At 51.5% G+C, this 23,546-nt stretch overlaps 1 protein-coding gene across 5 annotated transcripts in view; it reads right to left on the bottom strand.

Annotated features, from left to right (window-relative positions):
- Positions 1-12,346: 12,346 nt before the first annotated feature.
- Positions 12,347-23,546, bottom strand: part of ZNF516 (zinc finger protein 516) — a 126,936-nt gene continuing 115,736 nt past the window's right edge. For all 5 annotated transcript variants that reach the window (XM_030336661.1, XM_030336662.1, XM_030336664.1 and 2 more), the window contains one exon: positions 12,347-16,681. In XM_030336661.1, the coding sequence (XP_030192521.1) occupies positions 16,622-16,681 (60 nt within the window). In that variant the 3' untranslated portion in view covers positions 12,347-16,621. The remainder of the gene's footprint in view (positions 16,682-23,546) is intronic.

The following is a 23,546-nucleotide window of genomic DNA, read 5'->3' as shown; positions in this document are numbered from 1 at the left end:
AACATCGCTTTCCACGGCGTATGTACCGTTTCCTTCTCTCCGGGGGCACAGCGGACAGCGCTTCTGTGGGCAGCGGTGGCCGTGAACGCTCAACAGCAGGTGCACACGCGTCCGTTTCCCGGGGGGCTCACCGGCCCAGCAGCCCCCGGCCGCAGGCGGAGCACCCAGCCCAGCCCGGAAGCCCGGGGACAGTGGCATCCTGGCAAACAATTAAAGCAGGTGCATGTGGTAAAGGAGGAAGAAAGAGCAGGAGCCTAGAGACAGAACCCGGGGACCTGCCAGCCCCAGGGCCCGCTCATCACAAGGGGCCGCCGGCCAAGCACACCCTCTCGGCGCCTCTGTTTTCCAAACTGTGAAGCGGAGATTAACGTATCCCCTGCCGCGCCTCCCAGAGCCCTGCAGGGACCCTGGCGACAGCACGATGAAGAGCGCCGAGTGCCATCAGCGCCCGATGTTAGTGGCTGTTCCGCTGGGTCCCTGTTAGCACACAAGTGTCATGACAGAGGCTGGGAAGCTCCAGGGACCCGCAACATGGAAACAGCGTGCCTCAGTTAATCCGCATCCTCTGGAGGCCGCCCCCCCGCCCCAGCCCGCGTGAGGAGGGGACATTGACAGACACCTGGGTTGTGGAGCCAATGCCGTCGGTCCTCCCTACTCGAGTGGGACTTTGGAGTGAGGATTCTGCACCTTAGAGCCCTGCGCTGATGTTCGTGGGGTGGGGGAGATGGTGGTCAGGGAAGGTTCTGGTTGGGTGAGCCAGCAAAGGGCCAGGAGCAAGGTGTTTGTCCCCAAGGACCAACAAGGATCCTTTGCATCTCTCGCAGCTGAAAGTCTGACGTCCGTGTCTGCAACGTGTGCGGTTCAGATGGGTGTGAAGCACCCAGAGCCCGTGGCAGGAGCACCCACAGTGTCTCCGTCCGCCCGCCTCTCCACGTCAGCTACAGCGGCCCATCAGCCTCCTGAGGGGACCCGCCGCCTCTCCCGGGACTCCCCTACTCAGAAACGGCCCTCTGGGGGCCAGCGTCACGCTTCCCACCGGCAGGTCCCCATCCCGTCCCAGCCGTTGGAAATCTGCCTCCCAGATACGTGGCAGTATTGGTCGCTTCTCCACCGCTCCTGAGACAAGCTGTCACCCCCTCTCCCCCCTACTTTAGGGGTCCGCCCCTCTCCAGCCACTCTTCGGCCAGCAGCATGATGGGCCTTGAAACAACAGAATTCCGATCACGACACAATCTGCTTTAGAAAACATCAGCGTCTCACGTTTTCCCTCAGCACTGAGACCCCAAGTCCTGGCCCTCCCATCGTCCACACGGCCTGCGTTTCTGGCTGCTACCCGTCTGACTCTACCTCCCCGTTCTCTGCCTGCACGCACCACCTTTCATTCCCCTGCTGAGCCAGACTCCTCCTTCTGGAATGTTCTTCCCTGACCCTCCCCCAGCAAATACCTATCCATCCTTCTAGCCTCAGCTTCAACATTACTTCAGGTAAGAGCTCCTCCAAATCTAAATCGGGACCCTCATTTTTTAAAAATGTCACTCTGTTATTATAAATGTATTTGCATGGGTATTCATTACATATCTTGGGGGGGGGGTGCGCCTGGGTGGCTCAGTCGGTTAAGCATCTAAGTTCAGCTCAGGTCATGATCTCACAGTTCGTGGGTTCGAACCCCAAGTCGGTCTCTGTGCTGAGAGCTCGGAGCCTGGAGCCTGCTTCGGATTCTGGGTCTCCCTCTCTCTCTCTCTCTCTCCCTCTCTCTCTCTCAAAAATAAATATAAAAACATCTATATCTATCTCTTCTGGGGGTGCATGTCTGCTCAGTTGGTAGAACATAAGACTCTTGGTCTTGGGGTTGTGGGTTCAAGCCCCACACTGGGCGTAGAGATTACTTTAAAAATTAAAATAAAATCTTTGAAAACAAACAGACCAAAATATCTTTTGAATGAACAAATATGTAACTCGGGAAGCAGTCTCATTTGTACTAATGTCCAGCTCACGGTTTCCGTTTTTCTCCAGCAACACCTGGCCAAATACCTTGCTGCAGCCCAGATAGATAATTCCTCTCAACTTTGTCACCAAATAATTATTTTTAAGTTTTCCAGAGGGGGAAATTCAGTTGGACTCACAACCACTTGTTTCAACGGTTTTTATGTATTTAACCGATTTTTCCAGAAGGCCAATTATACCTCAGCTCTGGACCGAGGGGCCCATGACGTTGTTCCTAGTGAACTGCTCTCTGTTTCAGGTGCTCTCAGACCATCTCTTTAATTATGTTTTCCAGAAGACGACTCAAGCAAACAGGTGTGCTCTGGGAGAATCTGCGACCTTACTATTTTTGAAAACTGGAGCGACAGTAGTCTATTTCTTGGCACCTTCCTCAGTTTTCCCAACCCTACTAAGGTCACGATAGTCCTCTCGTCTGCAACTCGTTCCCGTGTCTCTAGATGGAATTGATCCAGTATAGGACACGTAAGCAAATTTCAAACACCTTAGAGACACTGCACGATTTCCTTCTTCCTCCTTCCTCTCCTTCCCTCCCGCCCTCCCTGTCCCCCCATCCTTCGCCCGAGGGCCTGTCCGCTGAGAGGTGTCAGATACATACACATGGCCCTGCCCTTAGAAGCTGTCCCCAACATACCGGCTCAAGGTTATATGAGCTAGAACTTACCAGAAAATAATAAAGAAGCTTATCAAAGCCAGACATGTTATATTACAGTCACTTATCTATTTGCCTTGTAATTATTTTAATAAAATATTTCCGTGACAACATAAGCTCATTGCAATACATCACAATACATTGTACTTTGCTTCACTGAGCTCGGCAGATAGTGCATTTTCCACAAATTGAAGGTTTGCGGCGACCCTGCACGGAGCACGTCTCTCGGTGCTGCTTTCTTCCTTGCTCACTTCGTGTCTCTGACTCACATTTTGCTAATTCTTGCCGGATTTCAAACTTGGCGTTACTATTATATTTGTTACGGTGATCCATGATCAATGATGATGATACCCTGAACGTGACGATGACGGTTAGCATTTTTTAGCAGTGAGGGCATTTTTAATTAAGGCATACACATGATTTTCTTGACATAATGCTGTTGCACACTTATTAGACTACACTACTAGTCTTTCGTATGCGCTGGGAAACCAAAAAGTTGGTTTGACGCGTTTATTGCGATATTCACTTTATTGCAGCAGTCTGCAACCGAACCCGCGGTATCTCCAAGGTCTGCCTATCGGTCCTGCGGTGAGTTCTCGATCTTCTCTCTGCAACCTTACACTGTAGCAGACGCTCCTTTGCCGCTTCCTAAAGTAGTGCCACCAGAAAAGAAATAGTCTGGAAGTCCCCGATGACCACCCTCTGCCAAGAGACCATTTAGAAATGACGTAACTGATTTAAGTGGCTTGTAAACGCTGTGTATTAACGGTGCAGGTTTAAATTCCACTTCTCCCAGCAAACATTTCAGAAGGGGCTCCTTCCTTGGGTTGATTTCAAACCCGCACACGTCCAGCCAAGGCCCTGACCTCCACGGGCTGCACGGGGGTGTGAGGGCAGTTGGGCGACGGACCTCCGATCACATCAGGCACCGTAGCAGGCGCACCGTGCCTAATGAACTCCCATCCCCACCGCTCCACACAAACCCCACCCCCACGTCAATAAGGACGGGGCTCCCTAAAAGCAGTAAGGGCCTTTTCGGGGTTAATGTTTGCCTTGATCTCACTTCAGCATTTAATGCCCCCTCCCTGCCAGCTCTGTCTGAACTTGTAACTGGCTACACTCCTTCGTTCCTGCAGGAGCCTGATCACCTACTGATACTTTGACCTCTTTGTTGTTCTTGTTTTTTTTTTCTTAGCGAGCTCACCCGTTTTCCTGGGTTTAGCCAGGAATGGTTAGTCACACACAAATCTTCATCTTCAGTCTTACCTCCTCCCTAATTCGGAGTTCTAACTTACCAGCTACTTTATTTTCTTTTAAGACGCTCGTTTGCATAGGAGGACGATGTTAATGATGAGGATGATGGTGATAGCAGTGATCATGGTGATGGTGAGAGTGGTGATGGTGTGCTTCGTGATGGGGACAGTGATGATGAGGGTGATATCATCAGGACCCCACCCTGTGGGGGCGCCTCTGAAAAGGGCATTGAGCCAGGAGCTGACCGACGCGAGGACACAGGCTGAGAAAGATCTAAGGAAAGAAGTTTCTAGAAGCACAAACGTTTTGTCAAGGAAAATGTTTCATCCACCACCAACAGCATACCTCCCAGGACGTCAGAGATGCTGCTGCTTGAGTTTGTTGACTAGAATATGGCAAAATACAGGGCTCGTGTGGGGTTTCAGCAATATTGTGAAATGACGACCACAAACATCAGATATGCGTCTTTCCCCAAACCGGAAATATTTCTAGCATTAGTGGAATTAATTATGTTTATGGCTGGACTCGCTGTCTAGCTTTTATGTAGAAAAATACTTAAGTTTGAAAATCTAGGAAGACCTTATAAGTTTAATCACCTACATCTGACCCATTAACGTCAGCAAGCCCGCTCCCCGGGATGCGGTAGGCACAGGACACCCTTGCTATAAACAATAATGAAGAAGTGACGAATTTGAAATCGGGGTTGCTTTCCATTCATGTGTGACCACCATCTACCATCTAGTGGTGGGAGAGGGCAACTTCAGGGTGACTCCTTCCGGAGGAGGACAGAGGCAGGGACGGCTGGCCCTCCCTCCGCACGACCACCATCCCTGCATTAGTGCAAGTGTTTGCGACACCTGCCACGTAGCCAAATCCTGCCCGTTACTGGGGGAGGGAAAAGGATGGATACGAAGGGAAAGAAGCCCCTGCATGACATGCGGGCGCGAGTCTCCGGGGGATGCTGGGGAGGCTGTGCGTTGGAGGTTACGGTTGACGCCCCAGAGTTACCTTCCTGGGACTTGCGCTCTGTTCCTGACGTTGTCAGAGATCGGATCCACACAGGAGCTTACCTGGAGCACACGGGAACATTGGGCTGGGCGTCCAGTCTCCTGGGCAGACCTTGAGATGATTCGGGGGGGAAGGAAGACAAAACAAACCCAGAAGAATGTAAGCCTGAGGGGGAAGGAGGGGGTAAAACGCGGTAGAAACGACAAAGACCCTCGGCGGGAGCCAGAAAGACCAAAACAACACTTAGTATCTAAGATTACAAAATACGATGAAACCGCAGACCATCACTACGAGCCCGTGCCGAGCGGCGGTTCGGAACCCACCCCCAGACCCGTTTCCATCTGTATAGACAAGAATTTTGGACAACGTGGTCTCTAAGAGGTTTTCCAACCTTCACGTTCTCTGTCTGATTTTAAGTTAACTTAGGGCAAATCCCTAGCCCAAACCTTAATGCATCTTCGGACAGGAATGCAGCCTTCAAACGCTTCCTTGAAGAACTACTTGCCTTCTTTCTATGGGGGCTCATCGCGAACCGAAGGGTGGTGACGGGGATCCAATTTTACACGATGCATTAACACGTTCGCCTGCACCGCGCTTAGGTGGAAACCTAACAGAGGCTTCAGCAAAGCTGGAAAGCCATGGGGATCTGGGGGCCTGGGTGTTCAAGAACAGACGTGGCACATGGTGGGCGGCGAGCCTCCGGGGACAAGGCGGATCAGGCCACGTCGGTGGCCGCCACACTGCAAGGCCAACGACCTATCACGAACAGGCACCGAGAAACGCTCTGCATGATGATCTACCAGCCTGTGTTTTAATAAATCCCAGGCATCTCCTTGACTTCAGGCTACAGAGACAACCGTGGGACAGGAGCCAGTTTTATTCTTTGGGAAATTAGCAGGAAGCGGTGGGGTTTCTGAAGCCGCCCGCCCTTCCCTCCCACACTCCCACGCCCACACTCTCAGAGCTGGGTAATTGCTCACATATGTCTTGGTGTGAGGAACCACAGAGCGGGGCCATCTCCAGCAGGATCCCAGTTCCAGGCCGGCACCGAAACACCAGAGGCCACGAACGGAGCCCCCGAAGGTCGCCTGGGCGCCCTCACACCCCCAGGCAGCCTGCGCCGCTCTCACCGCCCGCCTTGCCCCGCATCCGCTGCTCTCGCCACTGCCCGCCGCCCAACAGAAGCGAATCCAGAGAACACCCGCCCTGACGCTCCACAGCGCTGAGCAGAGAGCCCCCTGGAACAGCCCGGTTAAGAGCTGCTGACGGAAGGCATCCCAGCAGGGAAATCTAAAGGCGGGCTGGTGGCCCTAAAATGCAGACCTAAGCGTCTGAGCCTCATTGGGTTTCCGTTAAGTGATTCCTGTCTGCAGACCGCACAATCCGTTCTTCTTTTTTTTTTTTTTTTAATTTTTTTTTCCACTTTTATTTATTTTGGGGACAGAGAGAGACAGAGCACGAACGGGGGAGGGGCAGAGAGAGAGGGAGACACAGAATCGGAAACAGGCTCCAGGCTCTGAGCCATCAGCCCAGAGCCCGACGCGGGGCTCGAACTCACGGACCGCGAGATCGTGACCTGGCTGAAGTCGGACGCTTAGCCGACTGCGCCACCCAGGCGCCCCAGTCCGTTCTTCTTTAATTGTTGTTAAACAGCACTCCTAAGAAAACACATTACATTTCGTTAAGCGTGTGTGATCGGCCTGTTTTTGTCAATCCACCCGAAGTCGGCACGTTTGTGGACGTAAGGAATCCAACTGTCTTGGGCTGGTCAAAAAACTTCTTGGAAAAGGGGAATGACACACTTTTAGTGTGTCAAAGAAGGAACGGAAATTTCCTGATTCATAAATGCGATGCCAGGGTTTTGGAAAGCGGGCGCACAGAGACCGTGTTACTTGAGGTCGATTTTATGGAACTGGGAAAAAAAAAATTGTTAACCCAAGTAAATTTCTTGAAAGTAATTCTAACTCGTATTTATGTATCATGTTAGAAGTTACAGAATACAGCCCATAAAGACATCTGCCACAATAACACGGGGAGGGAGATAGGATTCAGGGGGCCATCCTTGTATGGCTGTGGAAACTGAGGCACGCGGTTTAAAGCAGCCCAACCTCTCTGCCTTCGAACAACTCAGGGCTCAGTGGGAGAGGCAGATGGTCTACTTGTTTTCAGACATTGTGATAAATGTAGCGAGGGGACCCCAGTGTGCGGCGAGAGCCCAGAGGAGAGGCATGTACCCACCCCGGGGTGGGACAGGAGGTACGGGAAAAGAGGGTGGGCCCAGCAGAGGCTTCCTTGGGGGGCGGGGGTCTCATCGACCTGAGTCTTGGAGGAAAGAAGGCAAAGGGCGTAAGCAGAGAAAGGCACCTTCGAGAAACACAAGCCAGGGGGCGCCTGCGTGGCTCAGTGGGTTAAGCCTCCAACTCTTGATTTCAGCTCCGGTGGTGATCTCACAGTTTGTGAGTTCTGGCTCCGCATCAGGCTCTACGCTGACAGTGTAGAGTCTGCTTGGGATTCTCTCTCTCTCTCTCTCTCTCTCTCTCTCTGCCCCGTCCCCTACCCGAACAAATAATCTTAAAAAAAAAAAAAAGGAAAGAAATGCAAACTGTTGGTTGTTGGGTGATGATTTGCAAGGCACAGGAAGGAAATCAGCATTTTTCTAGCAGTAACAGAAAATGACTGATGAATTCACTCAGGAGAATAGAAAGATTTAACACGCATTCCAGAACATTCCTGTATGGCCACAGAGGGAGAGTGAATTGGCAGAAAGACCGAGGTGGTTGTTCCCGGGGCTCAGAGAAGAGAGAGACCAGGGCTGGAGCAGTGAGTGCAGGGGAGAGGCTAGATTCCGGTCTGAAGAATGGACAGCTGTGTGACAGAAACAGAAATCAGGACAACCTACTTCTTTTTAGCACAGGGGACCCGCGAGCCGTTGGCCACGCCACTCATGGAATCGGCTTTGCGGGAGGAAAAGCCGAAGAGACAGGCAGCACCCGAGAGCCAGCACACAATCCCGACAGTCCCGTCGAGAGCTCAGGGCTGGACCCAGTGTGGTTGAGGCTCCTCGGGGCGTGGCGCCCACAGTCACCGCGGGGGGACGCTCGGTGGGTCCAGGCTAAGAGACACGCAGGGAAACATGAAACTGGACGGGGAGACCAAGGGAGCGGATGCGGGAAACCAAGCGGGGAGGGAGGCTGGAGAAGAAATGCATGGAAAGCATCCTGGAGTGTGAAGAACGCAACATTCCCATTACTGGGTTTTTAAGAACTGTTATCACTCAGAGATGAAGCATTTACAGTTGCAGTGTCACGACTTCCGGGAATTACTTCAAATATTCCAAACAAAAACAAAAACAAAAATCCAACTGTAACAACGAAGTGAAAGGTAGAAAGTTGTAAATGTTGTACGAAGAATGAATGGGGGTGCGTGGATTTTCCAAAGGACAGTTTGAATAACACGTAGAGCAAAAGGGAAAGAAACCAGGATATTCAACTAAAAGGTCCTTCGCAACCGTAACGTGAGACAATTTAATGCAGTATGTAGGGGACGGGCTTCAAAGCTAGATTTGGGAGTGAAGTGACCGTGAACCACTGTTTTTGGAAGACTGACCTTCCAAGACAGGACAGCACACACTGGATGGAGAGGGGACAGAGGATCACAGGTGGTGGTTTTTGGGGACAGGATGTGTTGAGCATGAAGGAAAGGCCGAATCTGGGAGAAATTGGCTAATGGACGTCCGTGTTCAGTTAGGACACACCTGGAACTCCCAGCCAGGTTCCCAGAAATCCCAATCTGTGTTCACACCCCTGTGTCAGGTCCTAACTTACCTGAGGTCAACCAGGGGATACTTGGGTCCTTCTGAAACAAGGGCTCGGAAATCCAAAACGTCTGGCTCTGAACCAGGGATGGTCGTGGGCCCAGCTCTTGCAACACGGGGATATTGTCAACGTTGACCCCTTACCTTGCGGGACGCCTGCCATGGTCCGCGGGGTAACGGAGGTCTCGGTGCTTCGGGAAGTGGTAACACGTCACATAGAGACTATCGTGGTTACTCACCTGCACGCATTACATCGAGGCAGAAGAACACAGTAGAGAGTGTGCACGCCCAGCAGTCCTGGCCCCCAGTGGTGTGTCCCCAGGTCACCGGCTGTGCCACCTTGAGTAAGGTGCCCTTCTCGGAATTTCTACGTCCTCACCTGCAAACTGGAGTTAATACTGCCGGCTTTGAGGCGTGCTGTGAGGCTTGACGTGAGGCTTGACGTGAGGCACGACGGCTCCCAGCACAGCGGCCGTCCTTGTAGACGTCAGCTCTTTGGATTCGGCTCTGAATTTCCCTGTTGGGACTGAACAGTGCCTCACCCAGATCTAGACGGACAGGATTCACTGCACAAAACTGACCCCGTCTTTCTCGACCCTGCTCTGTCTCGTGCCGAAGCTTCCCCTCAGTCAACCGCTGCCTTGCCCACTTCCAGCTTCTCTGGGTCTCTGAACTCGAAAGAAGGCACAGATACACGCAGGGACTCGGGAGCAGACGTACACAGCCTCTGAAGCGCGTCGGCTTGGCGGGTGCTGGGTTTTGTCCCGGTATCTTGCCCGTGGAAACACACTGCTGACCTCTTTGCCTGACGCCCCGCTTTTGAGGTAACGTCCTCAAGGGATCCTCGACGATGACCTCGATCCCTTTCCTCTTTCAAATCCGACCGTTCAAATGCTCTAAGTGTACTATGGGTATTTCCCAGGATGCACTTTCTCTCTTCACTGAAATTCACGGATCACTTTCCTCTCCCCCATGGAAATCTTGTAGATTACCCAAGTCCACTAAGGTTTGAGATCAGATGCAAATTTCCATGCTAACCACCTCCCTCATTTTTTAAAACCGTGTCCAAAGTTTCAGGCTGGTGCCACTGGGTCCTGGCGACACGGAAGCATGTGGCTACATCGTCGTCCTCTCTCTCCGCGTGGGCTCAGGCCTCCCCCACCTGATCCCTAGAGCCTGTACCCCTGTGACGTGGCCTCCGCGGGTCTCTGCCTTCCCCCCACGGCGGGGTCCATCCTGCCCATCTTCCTCTCCCAACACCTAGGGGGCCATGGCAGACGCCCAGAATTTGTTGGATGAACTCATCACGTCAAAAACTTCCGGTGCGAGTTCCACAATTTTAAAGAAGCCGAATCTTTTGAGGAGACTTGCATGTTCATGTGGTTGCAATTTACATCTCCGTGCAAGAACCCTGATATTGATTTCCTCGGAAATGAACATCAAGCTTCTGTTTGACCTCTCCAGGGTCAGGAAGCTTGTCAGTTTCAAGGGCAGACGGCCTTACTGTTGAACGGCCTGACCCTCAGGTGATTCTGTCCCTCCCACTGCCTCGGCATCGCTCTGCAATGCAAAATATGCCCAAGTCTCGACTGGCTATTTCTCCTGGGAGGCCTCCAGTATCTCGAACCACTCACCTGTGCTGTATGAAGTTTTTCTTCTTTAAAAGACACCTCCCCTTTCAATGCCTGTTACCCCGTCCTGGACGCTTTCTGGTTTGTCTCTGCCACCGCGCAGCACAGCAAATATTCAATGGCCATCTTCCGCCTACCTCCCAATGGCCAAGGAGCCCCCTGGCAGGATGCCACGTGCTACTTGGTGACCAGGAGGCAGACAGCGGGAGCCCCCTTGCTGGAGGGAGGGGTGTGGCTCCCCGTAGGAATTCCCAGAACCGGAAGAGGACGGAGGAGACCTGGGGAAGTGCCGGGTCGGGTGGGGATGAGGTTTCCTGCGCCCTGAACACTGCTCCTCCCCTGACAAATCTGGGATCAGAAAAAGGCGAGATGCCTCTTGCCCTTTGCAAGCTGGAACTGTTGGCCACCACGTTTGGAGCTGATGCCCTAGAGACCCAATATCCCGTTAGGAGGGGGCTGGGAATGGGAGCCTCTCCATGGGATCTTCTTCAGTTGGAAAAAGGGAAAAAAGCATTCTCATTACGATCTTCGTTGGCTCTTTCCTCTTGCCATCAAGGCACCCGGAGGGGCGTGTGGCACCACTGTCGTAGGCGGCCGGGCTCCTGCAGCCCTGCCCCAGCCTCGCAGCCCTGCTACGGCCCTGTGCCCCCCCCACCAAGCACAGGGGAAATGAGACTACAAGAACCTGTCACACAGGCCAAGACCAGGGCATTTCATGTTTTCTGTCCATAATGTCGCTAATCTCTTGAATTAACTCACCTTTTAGAAAGGGAAGATCGAGAACATGAACAGCACAGATTAGAAATGCAAGATGGCAGGGGTTAGGGAGGTGCTGCCGTAAATGGCAGGGCGTGTGTGTGTGTGTGTGTGTGTGTGTGTGCGCGCGCGCGATGGCCAAGTCCAGTCCCCGCGTCCAGCACAGTACGTGGCAAACTGCAGCACAGCAAGTACTCGGTGGCCATCCTCCGCCCACCTCCCACTGGCCAAGGAGCCCCCCCGGCACGTGGCAGGACGCCCTTGCTACTTGGTGACCAGGAGGCAGACAGCGGGAGCCCGAGGGAGGGGCGTGGCTCCCTGCAGAAACCCCAGGCCTGGGATTTGAACCCGTGAACTCACGTGGCCGTGTCTTCTGGAAGGAATCCCCCACGGGGGGTGATAGAGCCCAGGGCGGAGGGTATCTGCTTTGCCACAGCGCAGTGCTATCAGTTTTTGGTTGTCAGCTGCCTTCTAAAGACCCTTCTCATAAAAGCAGCCCCCCAGGAGGACAGCGGTTCTCGGGAGCTTGAGCTGCAACGCCCCGACGACGAGGGCTGGCTGTGCGGTCTACAGAATATAAAGGCCTTTCGGGGAACCCCTCAACCGGGTGCTCCCACCCCAGGGCACGGAGGGCCAGGCACGGAGCGTGCCATCGGCCACCCCACCCGACAGACGCAGGTGCAGGCCTGGGGCTTGCGCACCGTCCGGCTCTCCGTCTTCCCACCACGTCCCTTCCCTTTTCCGCGAGTTGACACACAGCTATACCTTCTACCTTTAAAGCAAACATTTTATCTTTTTAAAGTTGTTAGTGCCTCTGAAGCCCCAAGTTCTGGATACAACGATCTCATCAGACTCAGGGGTTCCTTATGTGTCCATCCTGGACGTCCTGCCCTGCGCGGCTCTAAGAGTAGGCGTGGTGAGTGTATTTGGTGCGGGAAAGAAGAGGTGAGCCAGGGGAGAAAGGAGAAATGCATCGTCTCCTTCAAAAACAAACAAGCAGTGTGTATGTCCTACAGCCTACAAAAGATTAAAAAAAAAATACTCTGGCCGTCTTGACACATTTTTAGATGAATTATCTTGTGAATCGTGCTAAAACTCCCCTGCTTATAGAAATAAAGAGCACTAACGCTTTGGTGTGTGTTCTTCCAAAAAAATAGAAAACCACAGATCAAGACAGTCAAAGGATTTAAGCCACCTCCTGAAATATGGGAAAAAGGTCTTACAAATCTCTCAAGAACTCCAAGATCTTTTTATTGATTTCAAATTCCAATAGAATGAATATGTTTTATCTAAATATTTTTATCACATAACTGAAACATTGAATTATTTTTTTCAGAAATAGAGTTAAATACATCAATCTAGTTACAAATTCTAATATAAAGAGTACAAAATATAATGTTATAAATTGTATTTAAAAAAAGAAATACAAATTCTATGGTCTTTTGCATTTTACTGCCTCAAAGCATAATTAGCAAAGTTGATGACGAATGAACAGCCTCCCTCAGTCCCGTCACGCAGGCCCACGGGGGGCTCTGGAGGGCACTTAAACCACCTCTCCACGTCCTGGCCTGTGATTTTTTTTTTTTTTTCTCAGTGAACAAAACGTTCTGCAATTAGAACTCACCAAAGTTAAAAGCAGTAAAACAGCATACGCTCCTTCGTCTGCAAAGTGGGAAGGAAAAGTTAGGCAAATACAGTCCCTCCTTTCTGTACATTACGGAAGCCTCTCAGGGCTTGGCGGGCGATGGCTTGTTTTGCGTTGAAGCAGGATTACTGGTGAGGAGAACGTGGCCATGAGAATCCAGGGGGTGTAGTATCCTCGGGCACAGATGGACAAGCGCTGTCACTTTCCACAGAAAGTGCAATATTTACCCTGTGAGCTGCTCCCGCTTTCTCTCTCTCTTTCTCTCTCTCTCTCTCTCTCTCTCTCTCTCTCTCAGTGGGAAGAACAAACAGTTCCCTGAGCCAGCTCCCTGGGAAACACCAGAGAGACACCTGTTACTTCCGCATTCCACACTACAGCCATCCTAACCGAGTGCTAAGTCACTATATCTGTGTGTGTGTGTGTGTGTGTGTGTGTGTGTGTGTGTGTGTGCGCGCCCCCTTACACAGATGTTTCTAGAACGTTACATAACCCGTGACAGAGTGGCCAAGTCTGAAGATGGCTCTTGACACACTGGTCAAAATTGACATCGCTTGACCTGACCCAGCGGCCACGTTTAATTATCAGCCAGAGTGACTTCCTAGAGTACCTTCTTTGCAGGAAGCCAGTGTCTTTCTTGGTTTAAAAACTAAATGAGTCAATATCGGAGGGACCTCTTAAAGCACTTAATACTTTGCAAAACTGAAAAGGCAAAATCCACTTGCCTTGAACATTTGTACTGTGTTTAGACCAAGGTGCAACGTATCCGTCTGAGATGCCAAGAGACCTTCGGAAACCGGGCAGGGAAATGGCACAAGAGGGGACCGTCTTCCAGAGAAGAGGCTTGCCCGCCGACTTTTCAGAGAATTTACATGTTCATTCTTCAAATTAAGGAATATGAGTGAATAACCTGAAAGATTCCTACAAGCTCATTATTATTTATGTGTTATTTGAGTTCAACAACGGGTAAGAGACGTGAGCGGGGAGCAGGAGAGGGCGAGGAGGAGAGCCAGACGGACAGAGCCGCGCCGGGAGCAGCGAGAGCGCAGGCGGGGGCGGGGAGATACACCGAGAAGCTGCAGTGTAGACAACCAAACCCTTTATTGTCTAAGTTACATTAGACGCCAACACTGTAAAAATCCTGTTGAGAAACAAGGAAACAGCAGATCGGTAGAGGTAGTAGAAGTCTGTAACAGTCAGAAGGTGACCTACAGGAGAGATCATGCGGAAATTATCATTCGAAAAACAGCGAATCAAAACATATCGGCTAAATAAATAAGAAAACACAAATCATATTAAATACTATGGCCAAACTGACATAAACGCATTAACAAACCAACACAATACTGATGACCAGTGGAAGAAAGAAACCACAGTCAGGCCCGAGAACGCTGCGCCTGCCTTGGAGGGCGGCTTCCTCGGAGGGTCCTAGACGTCTGTGTAGTCACGTGGAACCTACGTCTGCACTCTGCGCGGCGCACAGTTCCGTCAGCTGACTTGGCTGCGCGCTCTTCAACGGGGCCCCAGGCACGCGCCCCTCTCTCCACCGGGCGCCCCCGGGAAGCCGGCTCCCGGGAGGGTCCCTCCAGCTCCGAATGCCAGCTGGGCCCCGGCGTGCCGCTTCTGGGACAGTAAGAACGGACACGACACTTCCTCCCGTGTCACTTTGGGAAGAGAGAGTTGCTTTTAATGACCAGGACACAGAGAGACAGACAGGACTGAGTCACTAGCCCCTGTGCATTCCTGAACCGTCACTGCTCACGTTCAGCCAAGAAAACGAAATGCAGAATTGATCGCTTTGGGGACCCAGGCTATCAAAGTGATCAAACATAAGTCAACAAAAAGGCGTTTTGCCTTCCAAGGTGAACAGAGGAATGTGTCGCTGCAACTTTGCTCAAAACGACTTTACAGAACGGTCTATTCCAGCTGCGTAACGGTATCTGCATGGACATCCCAATTACACCAACACAACAGATCGTTCTGGTGCAAGAATCATCGGGAAAAAATAAGTAAGAAAGTTACATACACACACACACACACACACACACGTGCACCTGTATACACATACACGTGTATACACACGTGTGTGTGCACACACATGTGTATGTGAGCTAGCCAGTTACGTTCCATGATCTGCAAGTGTCACAAGGTAACCTGAACCGTCAAGTAATTTAAACTCAGTAACAAGTAGAATCCAGAACCAAACATTAACTAATAACAACATCAACAATAATAATAATATAATAATAATTCAACAAATCATCAGAACAGGAAAACCACACGTCAGGGTTTGTGTATGTGCGCGCGCACGCGTTTCAACAAATCTTTGTATCAGAAGCCCGTTTCCTACAAAAAACTGCACGAATCCATTACTGTATTAAGTAAACTGTCGCTCTCACCAGTATTAAAGGTTAGGATAATTTCTGTACATGTAAAATTATTGCTTTTTTGAAAAATATATTTAGCATGCTTGTTTTTAATCCATTTCCTGCCTTTACAAAATTTCACAATTAAAAAAAACCTAGTAAAGCTTTTGCAAAAAATTTCACAGAACATTTTCATTCAAGGCAGCAGTAACTTTTGATAATGCATAAAATCATATGTGCAAAAATCTGAAACTCTCAGAAATATTACCATCACACACAGTGTCACGGTAACAGGAAAAGAAAATATTTATATCTGTGGAATACAATTTTAACTGCATACACTGCACGGTTTAAGATCCTTTGTTACGGGCCTTAACCCCCACCACAAAAACTTGCATTTGCGGGACTGAGGAAGAGGTATATAAAGCCGCCCCCACCCACGGGCCTGGGGACCTCCACGTTCTGGGAATGAAGGAACTCATCCTGAGGAGGGCCCCGGGCCCAAGAAGAAAAGACACCGACTTGCTGGGCTGGTGTAGGGACAGACGGGAAGGGGAGGGAGGGGGAAAAGAAGGTTCCAGAGCACCAGGGCCCCCAAAGCTGCTCAGGGATTCTCCTGCCATCACTAAAACGGGTGTGGACCGGGGGGAGGGGGGGGGTTCAGTGGCTGGAGAATTCGTGAAGACAGGCAGTTCCTTCGTGAGCAGTTTACAGAGTGTAGCCCTGTTACAAAAAGGTCCTGAGAATAAACAAAGAAGCCTGCTTTTCTTAGTGTTTAACTAGCTCTTTGCCGAAGCAGAACGTACGTCCTCCCACAGATGTGTTTCCTCCGCGGGCTGGCCGAGCACAAGGGATGGGAGGGACGGAAAGAGCCAACGGGGTAACGCGCACGGGCCCCCCAAGGCCACCGGACAGTCAGGCCCTCGTCACGGGCCCCGCCGTCCCCGGCGCCACCTCCTTCCTGTCCTCCGCGGACTACTTTAAACACCCGCCGCGACAAGGCCGGGCTGCGGCGCCACCGCTCCGCCGGCCTCCGCTCGGCCACCGCGCGTCCGCGCGTCACCCGCCAGTCCCCCACCCCCCCCACCCCCCGCGAGCACAGGCCGCCTCGACGCGGCGCTCGGCCTCTTCGGTCTCTGCCACGCGCACACGAGTCCCCCTCCAGTGTCTCCGACGCGGACGCCCGTGCCCCAGCGTGCCCGCCGCCACCACCGTCTGGTCTAGGAAAATACGGGCCTGGGGCGGACAGCACACGTGTGCGCGGAGAGCAGGCACGCGTCACTGCAGGGAGGCCCGTCCTCGTTTATCCTTCAAGGTCGCTCAAGGACAGGCGCCTCCCGTCGGCCTCCAGGGCCGCGCGGCCGCTGCGGGCTGTGCGGCGTCCGGTCGGGAGTCCGGTGGCTGTCCTCGGCGGGGCGGTCGGGGTCACTGTCGGTCATCCACCAGGGGACTGCTCACGGCGGTCACGGGGCACCGGGGTCCACTGGAAACGCGTCCTTAGGTTCCCTTTCCGAGAGGCACTGTCTGGACGGTATCTGGGTTAGAACGGTCTCTCCCCTGGAGGAGAAAAAGCAGACAACAGAAAAGCTCATTTCTGCCTCTTGGGGTCCAAGTGCACTCTTCCTGTTAATTTTCTCACCAACACCCAAGAACGCAAACGATGACCTGCACGCGGCAACCCCGTCCGGCCGCCGGAGACCCCCCCCCCCCCCCGACGACCACCTCCCCCCGACGTCGGCGGTAACTCACTTTACTCGAGCGGATCTGTTTCTAACTGTGCCCTCCCGCCTGCAGAGGCCGCCTTGGACCATCGTTTCCAGCGGCTCAGAGAGGATCATTAGGCTTCTCTGTTCCGCATGTAAGGAAGGCCAATAACAGCGTCTGAACCAGCTCTGAAGGAAAGGTTCAAGGTGGCCAGATGGAATTGGGCGAGGGTTCCAAAAAAAGCAGAATTTCGCAGTACGGAGCGGGGGAATGACAGTTCCACAACGAGGCTGAATCGGGCCACACAAACACAAAGAGAACAGCACAGCTCTCACGTAGGTCTGTCAGAACCGAATTTCCATAAATAATTACCACGTTGGAAAAACAGAAGGGGCATTCTCAAGTCAAGTGAACTGCAGGCTAAAAATGGGAATGAATGTGAGCCCGTAGCTTTTAGAGAAGGCTCTCGAATGACACGCGAGGCGTCGCTATTTGAACAATGGCGTTTAGGATCTGAGGACAAAAACAACAGTAAGATTAATCTTACTTAACTGCATTAACCTTCGGCTAAAGTCGTGATGAAGTGAAACCTGCCGCTGGAAATTAACATGCACGCACCAACTGGCGCGAGATTCTAACCGGTTTCCAGCGACGCCTACAGGAGCCCTAGAAACAAGTTGGGGGGGAGGGGCTGGCGGACACAGCAAATTAAGTGCTTCTCTTCCGCGAATATCGGCAGAAAACTCCCATTTAAAACCAGCCCTACATTTCGTGACATCTTCCAGCCGAGTCTGAAGGCCGTCAGAAAGATACGCGACGAAAACGTGGGGGTGGGCGGTTGGGGCGGGCACAGGGGTACAGACAGAAGCTGATCTGAAATGCAGGAAACCATAACTGAACTAACTCCCTCCAGTAGATGGTGAATTTCCTGCAGTAAACTGAGAAAGAGGTTTCACATTTTTGCCCAGCGACATCACCCCGCGGATAGAGTCAACAGGGTTCTTTCAGAACTGATTCTAGATGCATTCAAGGAAGGAAAACGGCCTTTGGGTTTGCCCAGAGCAAAACGGGAGCGGTTGTTAGCCATTAGGGGGTGGGCCTTGGAAGTCTCTACGGAGTAACTGTATGTAGCAAACAAACTTGCTGGCGATTCCAAGCCATCTGGACCTTGTACACACAACAGAGGCCACACCCCCGAGGGGCCACCTGGACTTCTCCTTGAGGCCAGAAAACACACACTTGCCCTGGGCAGATACAAAATACCACTAGAGAGTTAGCAGGCAGATGGGCCTCCCTACATCAAGGGCTGAAGGTTTAAATTCCAGAGCTCAGAAAGTTTTAAAAATGTGTATTTTAAAAAGACTGCAAAATCTGGATAACCCTAATTAACTAGGTTGTGAAATTTAGTCCCTAAGTCTAGACACACAGATGCCTACTGTTGCTTTGTAATTGAAGGGATATGTTCCAATAGCATCTCATTTTTTTAGGGAGTCATTTTTACTTGTTGATTCTTTGGGACTAACATTTTACTATGTCATACAGCTGTCCTTCAGGCTTTTTAGGAAATGAATGAAATTCATCCGAGAAATCGGGCTAAGGGGAAATATAGCTACAGAAGCAAGGAGTCCCAGAAACACTTAAATTCAGCGCACACACAGTATTTTTCGAGCACACACAGGTTGCTCTCTCCCTCCTACAAGACAGAGTACTCAGAAAAGGAGAAGCAGGTTTATAGAAAATTTGGCGCTTTTTTTTTTTTTTTTTTTTTTTGCCACCGTGTAAATTGTGGACTTTTCAGTAACGCTGAAGTACGCTTCTTTAGGGCATTTTGATGTTCTAGGGGTGGATACTGACTTCTGGAACTTGATAAGCCATACGGTTTTCCCTTTTGTCTTTATAAGCTAAGGGAACGCACATGTCCTCGTGTGTGGGGGTTAATGGCATAAACACAAAAAAGCCTGTCCCCAACCCCCCACACACATGAATCTCTCACCCTTCAGACAGATGGGGACAAGACTTGCATCAGACACGCGGTATAGCGCCCAATGCATGACAACATCACACACAGCACCTCACTGACCAGGACCTCCACCCAACGAACCCCCGCAGGCAGGAGCTCACGCTACGGTGCGTAATTTTAGACAAATCACTCACTATAGTCACAACTTTTCACAGTAGGCTCCACTTACAGAAAAATGGGTAACGTGTTTTAAGATGTCTGCTTGGGTGTTGTGAACAACAAAACCGCTTAGACAGATGCGCTGAATTCTGAAATTCGATCCGTGATGCTGAGAATCTCGAAGTCGGATGACAAGAGATTCTACACGGACTCAAACACGCCCGCGACGTGATTTCTCCATCGTCTGCGTCATAACATCCGTGGCCAAAAATGAGATAAATCGGGTTGCCATTTATTTTCTCATTTCCTGGTATTTTGATTAATGGAATTATTTCTCCAGCTTAACTATTTTAAAATAACATTTAGAATAATAAGAAATAAACTATTAATCATAGTCTTTAAACTCTGGCAAGCAACCTAAACAAACTGAAACACCAGATTTCGTATTTCGGCAAAAGTCAGTCTGGTCCTTTAAATCCAAAAGCCAGGTGAGTGCAGGGAGAGAGGGTTAATTTTTCTTGGTTCTAAATATTATTTTCGTTTCTGACGTTTAACAACATAATGGAAAAAAAAATTTCTTCCCAACACACACAAAAAGCCTCCCGGGTTCTTTTTTTTTCGTCCCCCTACCATCCATGGGACAACGATACCCGTTTTTCAGCCTATTATTTTCTTTTTTTTTTTTTTTTTTTAATTTTTTTTTCAACTTTTTTTATTTATTTTTTTTTGGGACAGAGAGAAACAGAGCATGAACGGGGGAGGGGCAGAGAGAGAGGGAGACACAGAACCGGAAGTAGGCTCCAGGCTCCGAGCCATCAGCCCAGAGCCCGACGCGGGGCTCGAACTCACGGACCGCGAGATCGTGACCTGGCTGAAGTCGGACGCTTAACCGACTGCGCCACCCAGGCGCCCCTCAGCCTATTATTTTCAAAGCATGCTCTTCCTACTGATGAATATCGGTGATTACTGGAAATTAAACGTTTCCTGAGTCACGGAAAGCTCCGACAAAGATCCTGAAGGTGACAACAGGCACGCAGCTCTCCTCTCGTGTACAATTCTGCTTGGAATACTAGCTCCCTGACGCCTGCAGTTTAGATCACATGACAAGCAGAAGGGACACGGGGGCCTTTATTCCCGAGGGAGGGGGAGAACTACCCCACCGCCACGGCCATGTTCCGGTCATGAAGATCCCTGCACCTCCAGAACCCAGGCTCCCGCTACAGCAGATGCCAAAGGAAGATCGTGCAGAACAGATCCCGCGACCACGAGCTTCCTCCTGGAAACTCTTCCGTTTAACCCACATCTTTAGCCTCTAAGGATCCGGGACTCCTTGCCACTTGGCCTACGGGAGCAACGAAGGCCCGTTAACCAGCGTGCGTGCGGGGAACAGACTGCTGTCAAACACGCAGCAGAAGAAAACGATTTCCCTTCTCCCCAGAGTCTCCGTTCACTCTGACCTAACTGCACCAGACCCATTTTGGCATATGGACCTCTCGCCTGTTAAGCGGTTCACTCGGATGCACAGTACGCTAGGACTTGTCACAATCTCCTAACACAGAAAACCCAGACGTTAACAGGCAAAGCAAGGGCGGCCGGCGTATGGTGGCAGATGTAAAACGAGGTCCTCCCAGCCCAGAGCCGCAAACCAGGCCCCTACGTCGGCGTGGCAAGGCTTTTCTCAAACGACACATTCTCCGTCTAAGGAACGACCGGTCTGGGAAACAAAGCGAGACGGAACAAGAGCCCTTCCAAGGTTCCGACAGAGCTGGGAGACACCAAGGGAAGAAAACGGCCATCGAGGTTGGTTCCCTCGCACGGTCTGCGAGCAGGCTCATTGGCGACGGGCGTGAATGCGCGCATCCCCAGGTCCACGTGCGTGAGCAGCGCACACCCACCCGTCCCCGAGGCTCCTCCGGTCACCTGGGATGGGGTCGTTTCTGGAGTAACGGACAGTAACAAGTGACTCTCTACCCCGGCGTGGTCGCTCCCACCCAAGCACAGTACGTGCTGCTGTCCTGACCTTACCGGGACCTGCGTGGAGTCAGGCGGAGAGCCCCGCTCTCCGTAACCCGGTATCTCCACCGTCTACGGCATCTAGTTCCCCAAAAGTGAGTTGGCTGATCTGCGCCGAACATCCATGCTGGAAGCTGTTAAACACACATCTCCTCCTCCCCAGTCAGACCCACATACTCGGCTCTCCTGCTGGACATCCCTGGCGGGAGCCCCAGGAGGCACCCCAACCTTGGCTCAGACGTGACCTGGAACCAGTTGCGTCGGGCTTCTCGCTGCCAAGCTGCGGGCTCGGGCAGGCCTGCTCCTGAGAGCCGGTGGCTGCGGCCAAAACCAGGGTCGCCTGGGTCCCTTCCCTTTGCGCACGTCCCACCGCGGTGCCCGAGAACACCCTTCTGCTCTCTCCCAGCCGCACCCGACCTCAGGGCCCCGTGTCTCTCACCGATCAGCCCCCGCACCCCCACAGCGGTGCTCAGCCGCCTGTCCAGAACTGTCGCAACACGAGACACAGCACCGACAATGCCATCTTCGCTCGGGGCTCCCCAGGGCCCAGAGGACGCCCTCCGTCCTCCAGTCCTGCTGGACTTCCCAGGCCCCTCTCACGGAACATGCTCCTGACCCTCCGGGGGGCTCCTGCGGGCAGCCCCTGCCCCTGCACGGCCTTCCAGATGCCCCAGTCTGGGTTCCAGGACCCCCACCGACTGGCCCCCTTGCCTTGCTTTCTTGTCTAAACCACCACCTGCACCTTAAGAAACAGAGGAGCACCTTGTCTGCCCAGTATGCGGGTCATCTCTGTGTCACAGAGCCTGGCACGTGGTAGGTGCTCAGGAAACACGGTCAACCAAGAGTAAATGGCTATTTGAAAACAGAACTTGCATCCATGATGAGCATCTATAAAAGTCCATTAACTGTGTCACATCATAGAACTCCTGCAGGAACACAGGACAGTGCAGGATTTAAAAACACAAACAAACAAAAACAAAACCCATAATCCACAGTTTCTGAAGTGTCCAGGAGAAGAACGGGACTCATATATCAGTTCACGTTAGCAAAGCACGCCCCAACGTGAAAAAGAACACGACTGGGTAAGTTGAAGGACTCCTGTTCCAGACAGCCTCAGGACCTGTAGCATACCCTAAATCTAGCGCAGCAATTGTGATTTTTTTTTTTTAAAGTACGGAAGCTACAGGATAAGAAAAATACGAAGGCTTAAACCTCTGGGACCGACGTAGTTTTCAACTATCTTGGCAGACACATCTCCTTGGGAATTCTTAAATTCCAAAGTTTGCTAAGGAAGTGGAATTTCCTTAGAGAACCAGAACATTCAGTGGTTAGTCAACAAAAGCTCCTTTAAATCTAACAGAGGACAAAACCGACGAGCAGGGGCCATGACCGCAAACCAGCTGCCACAGTGGGAGAGGCAGATCACTGTGGCGTCAGCGTCACCGGCCTGGGCGAGCGCTGTCCCCAGGCTGGAGGGAAGGACAGCTCATCCACCGAGGGCCTTGCTCAGGTCCTAAGACCACAGCCCTGCACCTCCGTGGACCCGAAGTCACCAGGTCGGTTAGTAGTAAGTGTAAGGCAGCAGAACCTGAGTTTACAGAGACAAAGAAACAACAGAAACAAATCTTTTCTCGCTCACAATCAAGGATGAGGAAGGAACAACTGCTAGGAGTTCTCAGCGCAACTCCAAGTGGCACAGAAGTAACTTCAAGTACAGTCTTAGGGATTTGCTTTGTTGATCTATTTCTCCCCGTGACAGAAGCATTTTTAAGAGGCTTGAATAGAATCAACACGCAGCAAACGAACTCATGTGTATTCGTTCCTGAAGAATCTCGCTGAGTTATTCATACACGTGCCTGGCGCTTCCCACCCCTTGCCAGACACTCTCGTCAAAAAGCCGCGTCTTCGGTAGATTTAGCGGGTCACCTATGTGCACAGGAACACTTTGGACTGACTCCAGGTGCAATCTCGATATGTAATTCTCCACTTACGGTGCGACTTTGTTGTTATTCATCCCACAAACACATCGCGGTGGCTCTTGTCACAAGGGGGTTTATTTGTTAAAAAGGAGAGTGCTACCTAATTCGGACCGAGGTCACATGTGTACGGACACCTTTTAATTCCGGATTCAGAGAGATGTTACCTAGTTCATAAACTGTCAGAGCATCATGACATAAGTTCCGTACATGCTAGAACTGTAGGTTTTATCGAGACAGAGATCACTTACTAAAAACCTGTAACACGTGACAAGGCATTTTGTCAAAGACATCAAGAAAAGGCTCCGAGCAACAGCTAGGAATTCTCAAATTGCCAGAAAACACAAAAACAAACCTCTGATGAGGTAGCGTCCATTCTAAGGTCAGTTCCGTCCTTATAGCAGCGACCCTGTAAAGCTGTTCCATTGCTAACCTTCCCCTCCAGAGAAACAGACCAGAAAGGCTCTTGAGATGCCCTTGGCACCTCAGTCCCCGTCACCGATCTCAACAGCCATACGTCCCACAGACGGGACCGGGGCCACGAGCTTGATCCGTCCCCGACAGGGTGTGGACGCCTGCTCTGGTCTCAAATCATCCACGGGGAGGGTGT

The sequence above is a fragment of the Lynx canadensis genome, chromosome D3 (assembly GCF_007474595.2).
Source record: "Lynx canadensis isolate LIC74 chromosome D3, mLynCan4.pri.v2, whole genome shotgun sequence".
NCBI lineage: Eukaryota > Metazoa > Chordata > Mammalia > Carnivora > Felidae > Lynx > Lynx canadensis.
This window is presented reverse-complemented; position numbering and strand designations above follow the sequence as displayed.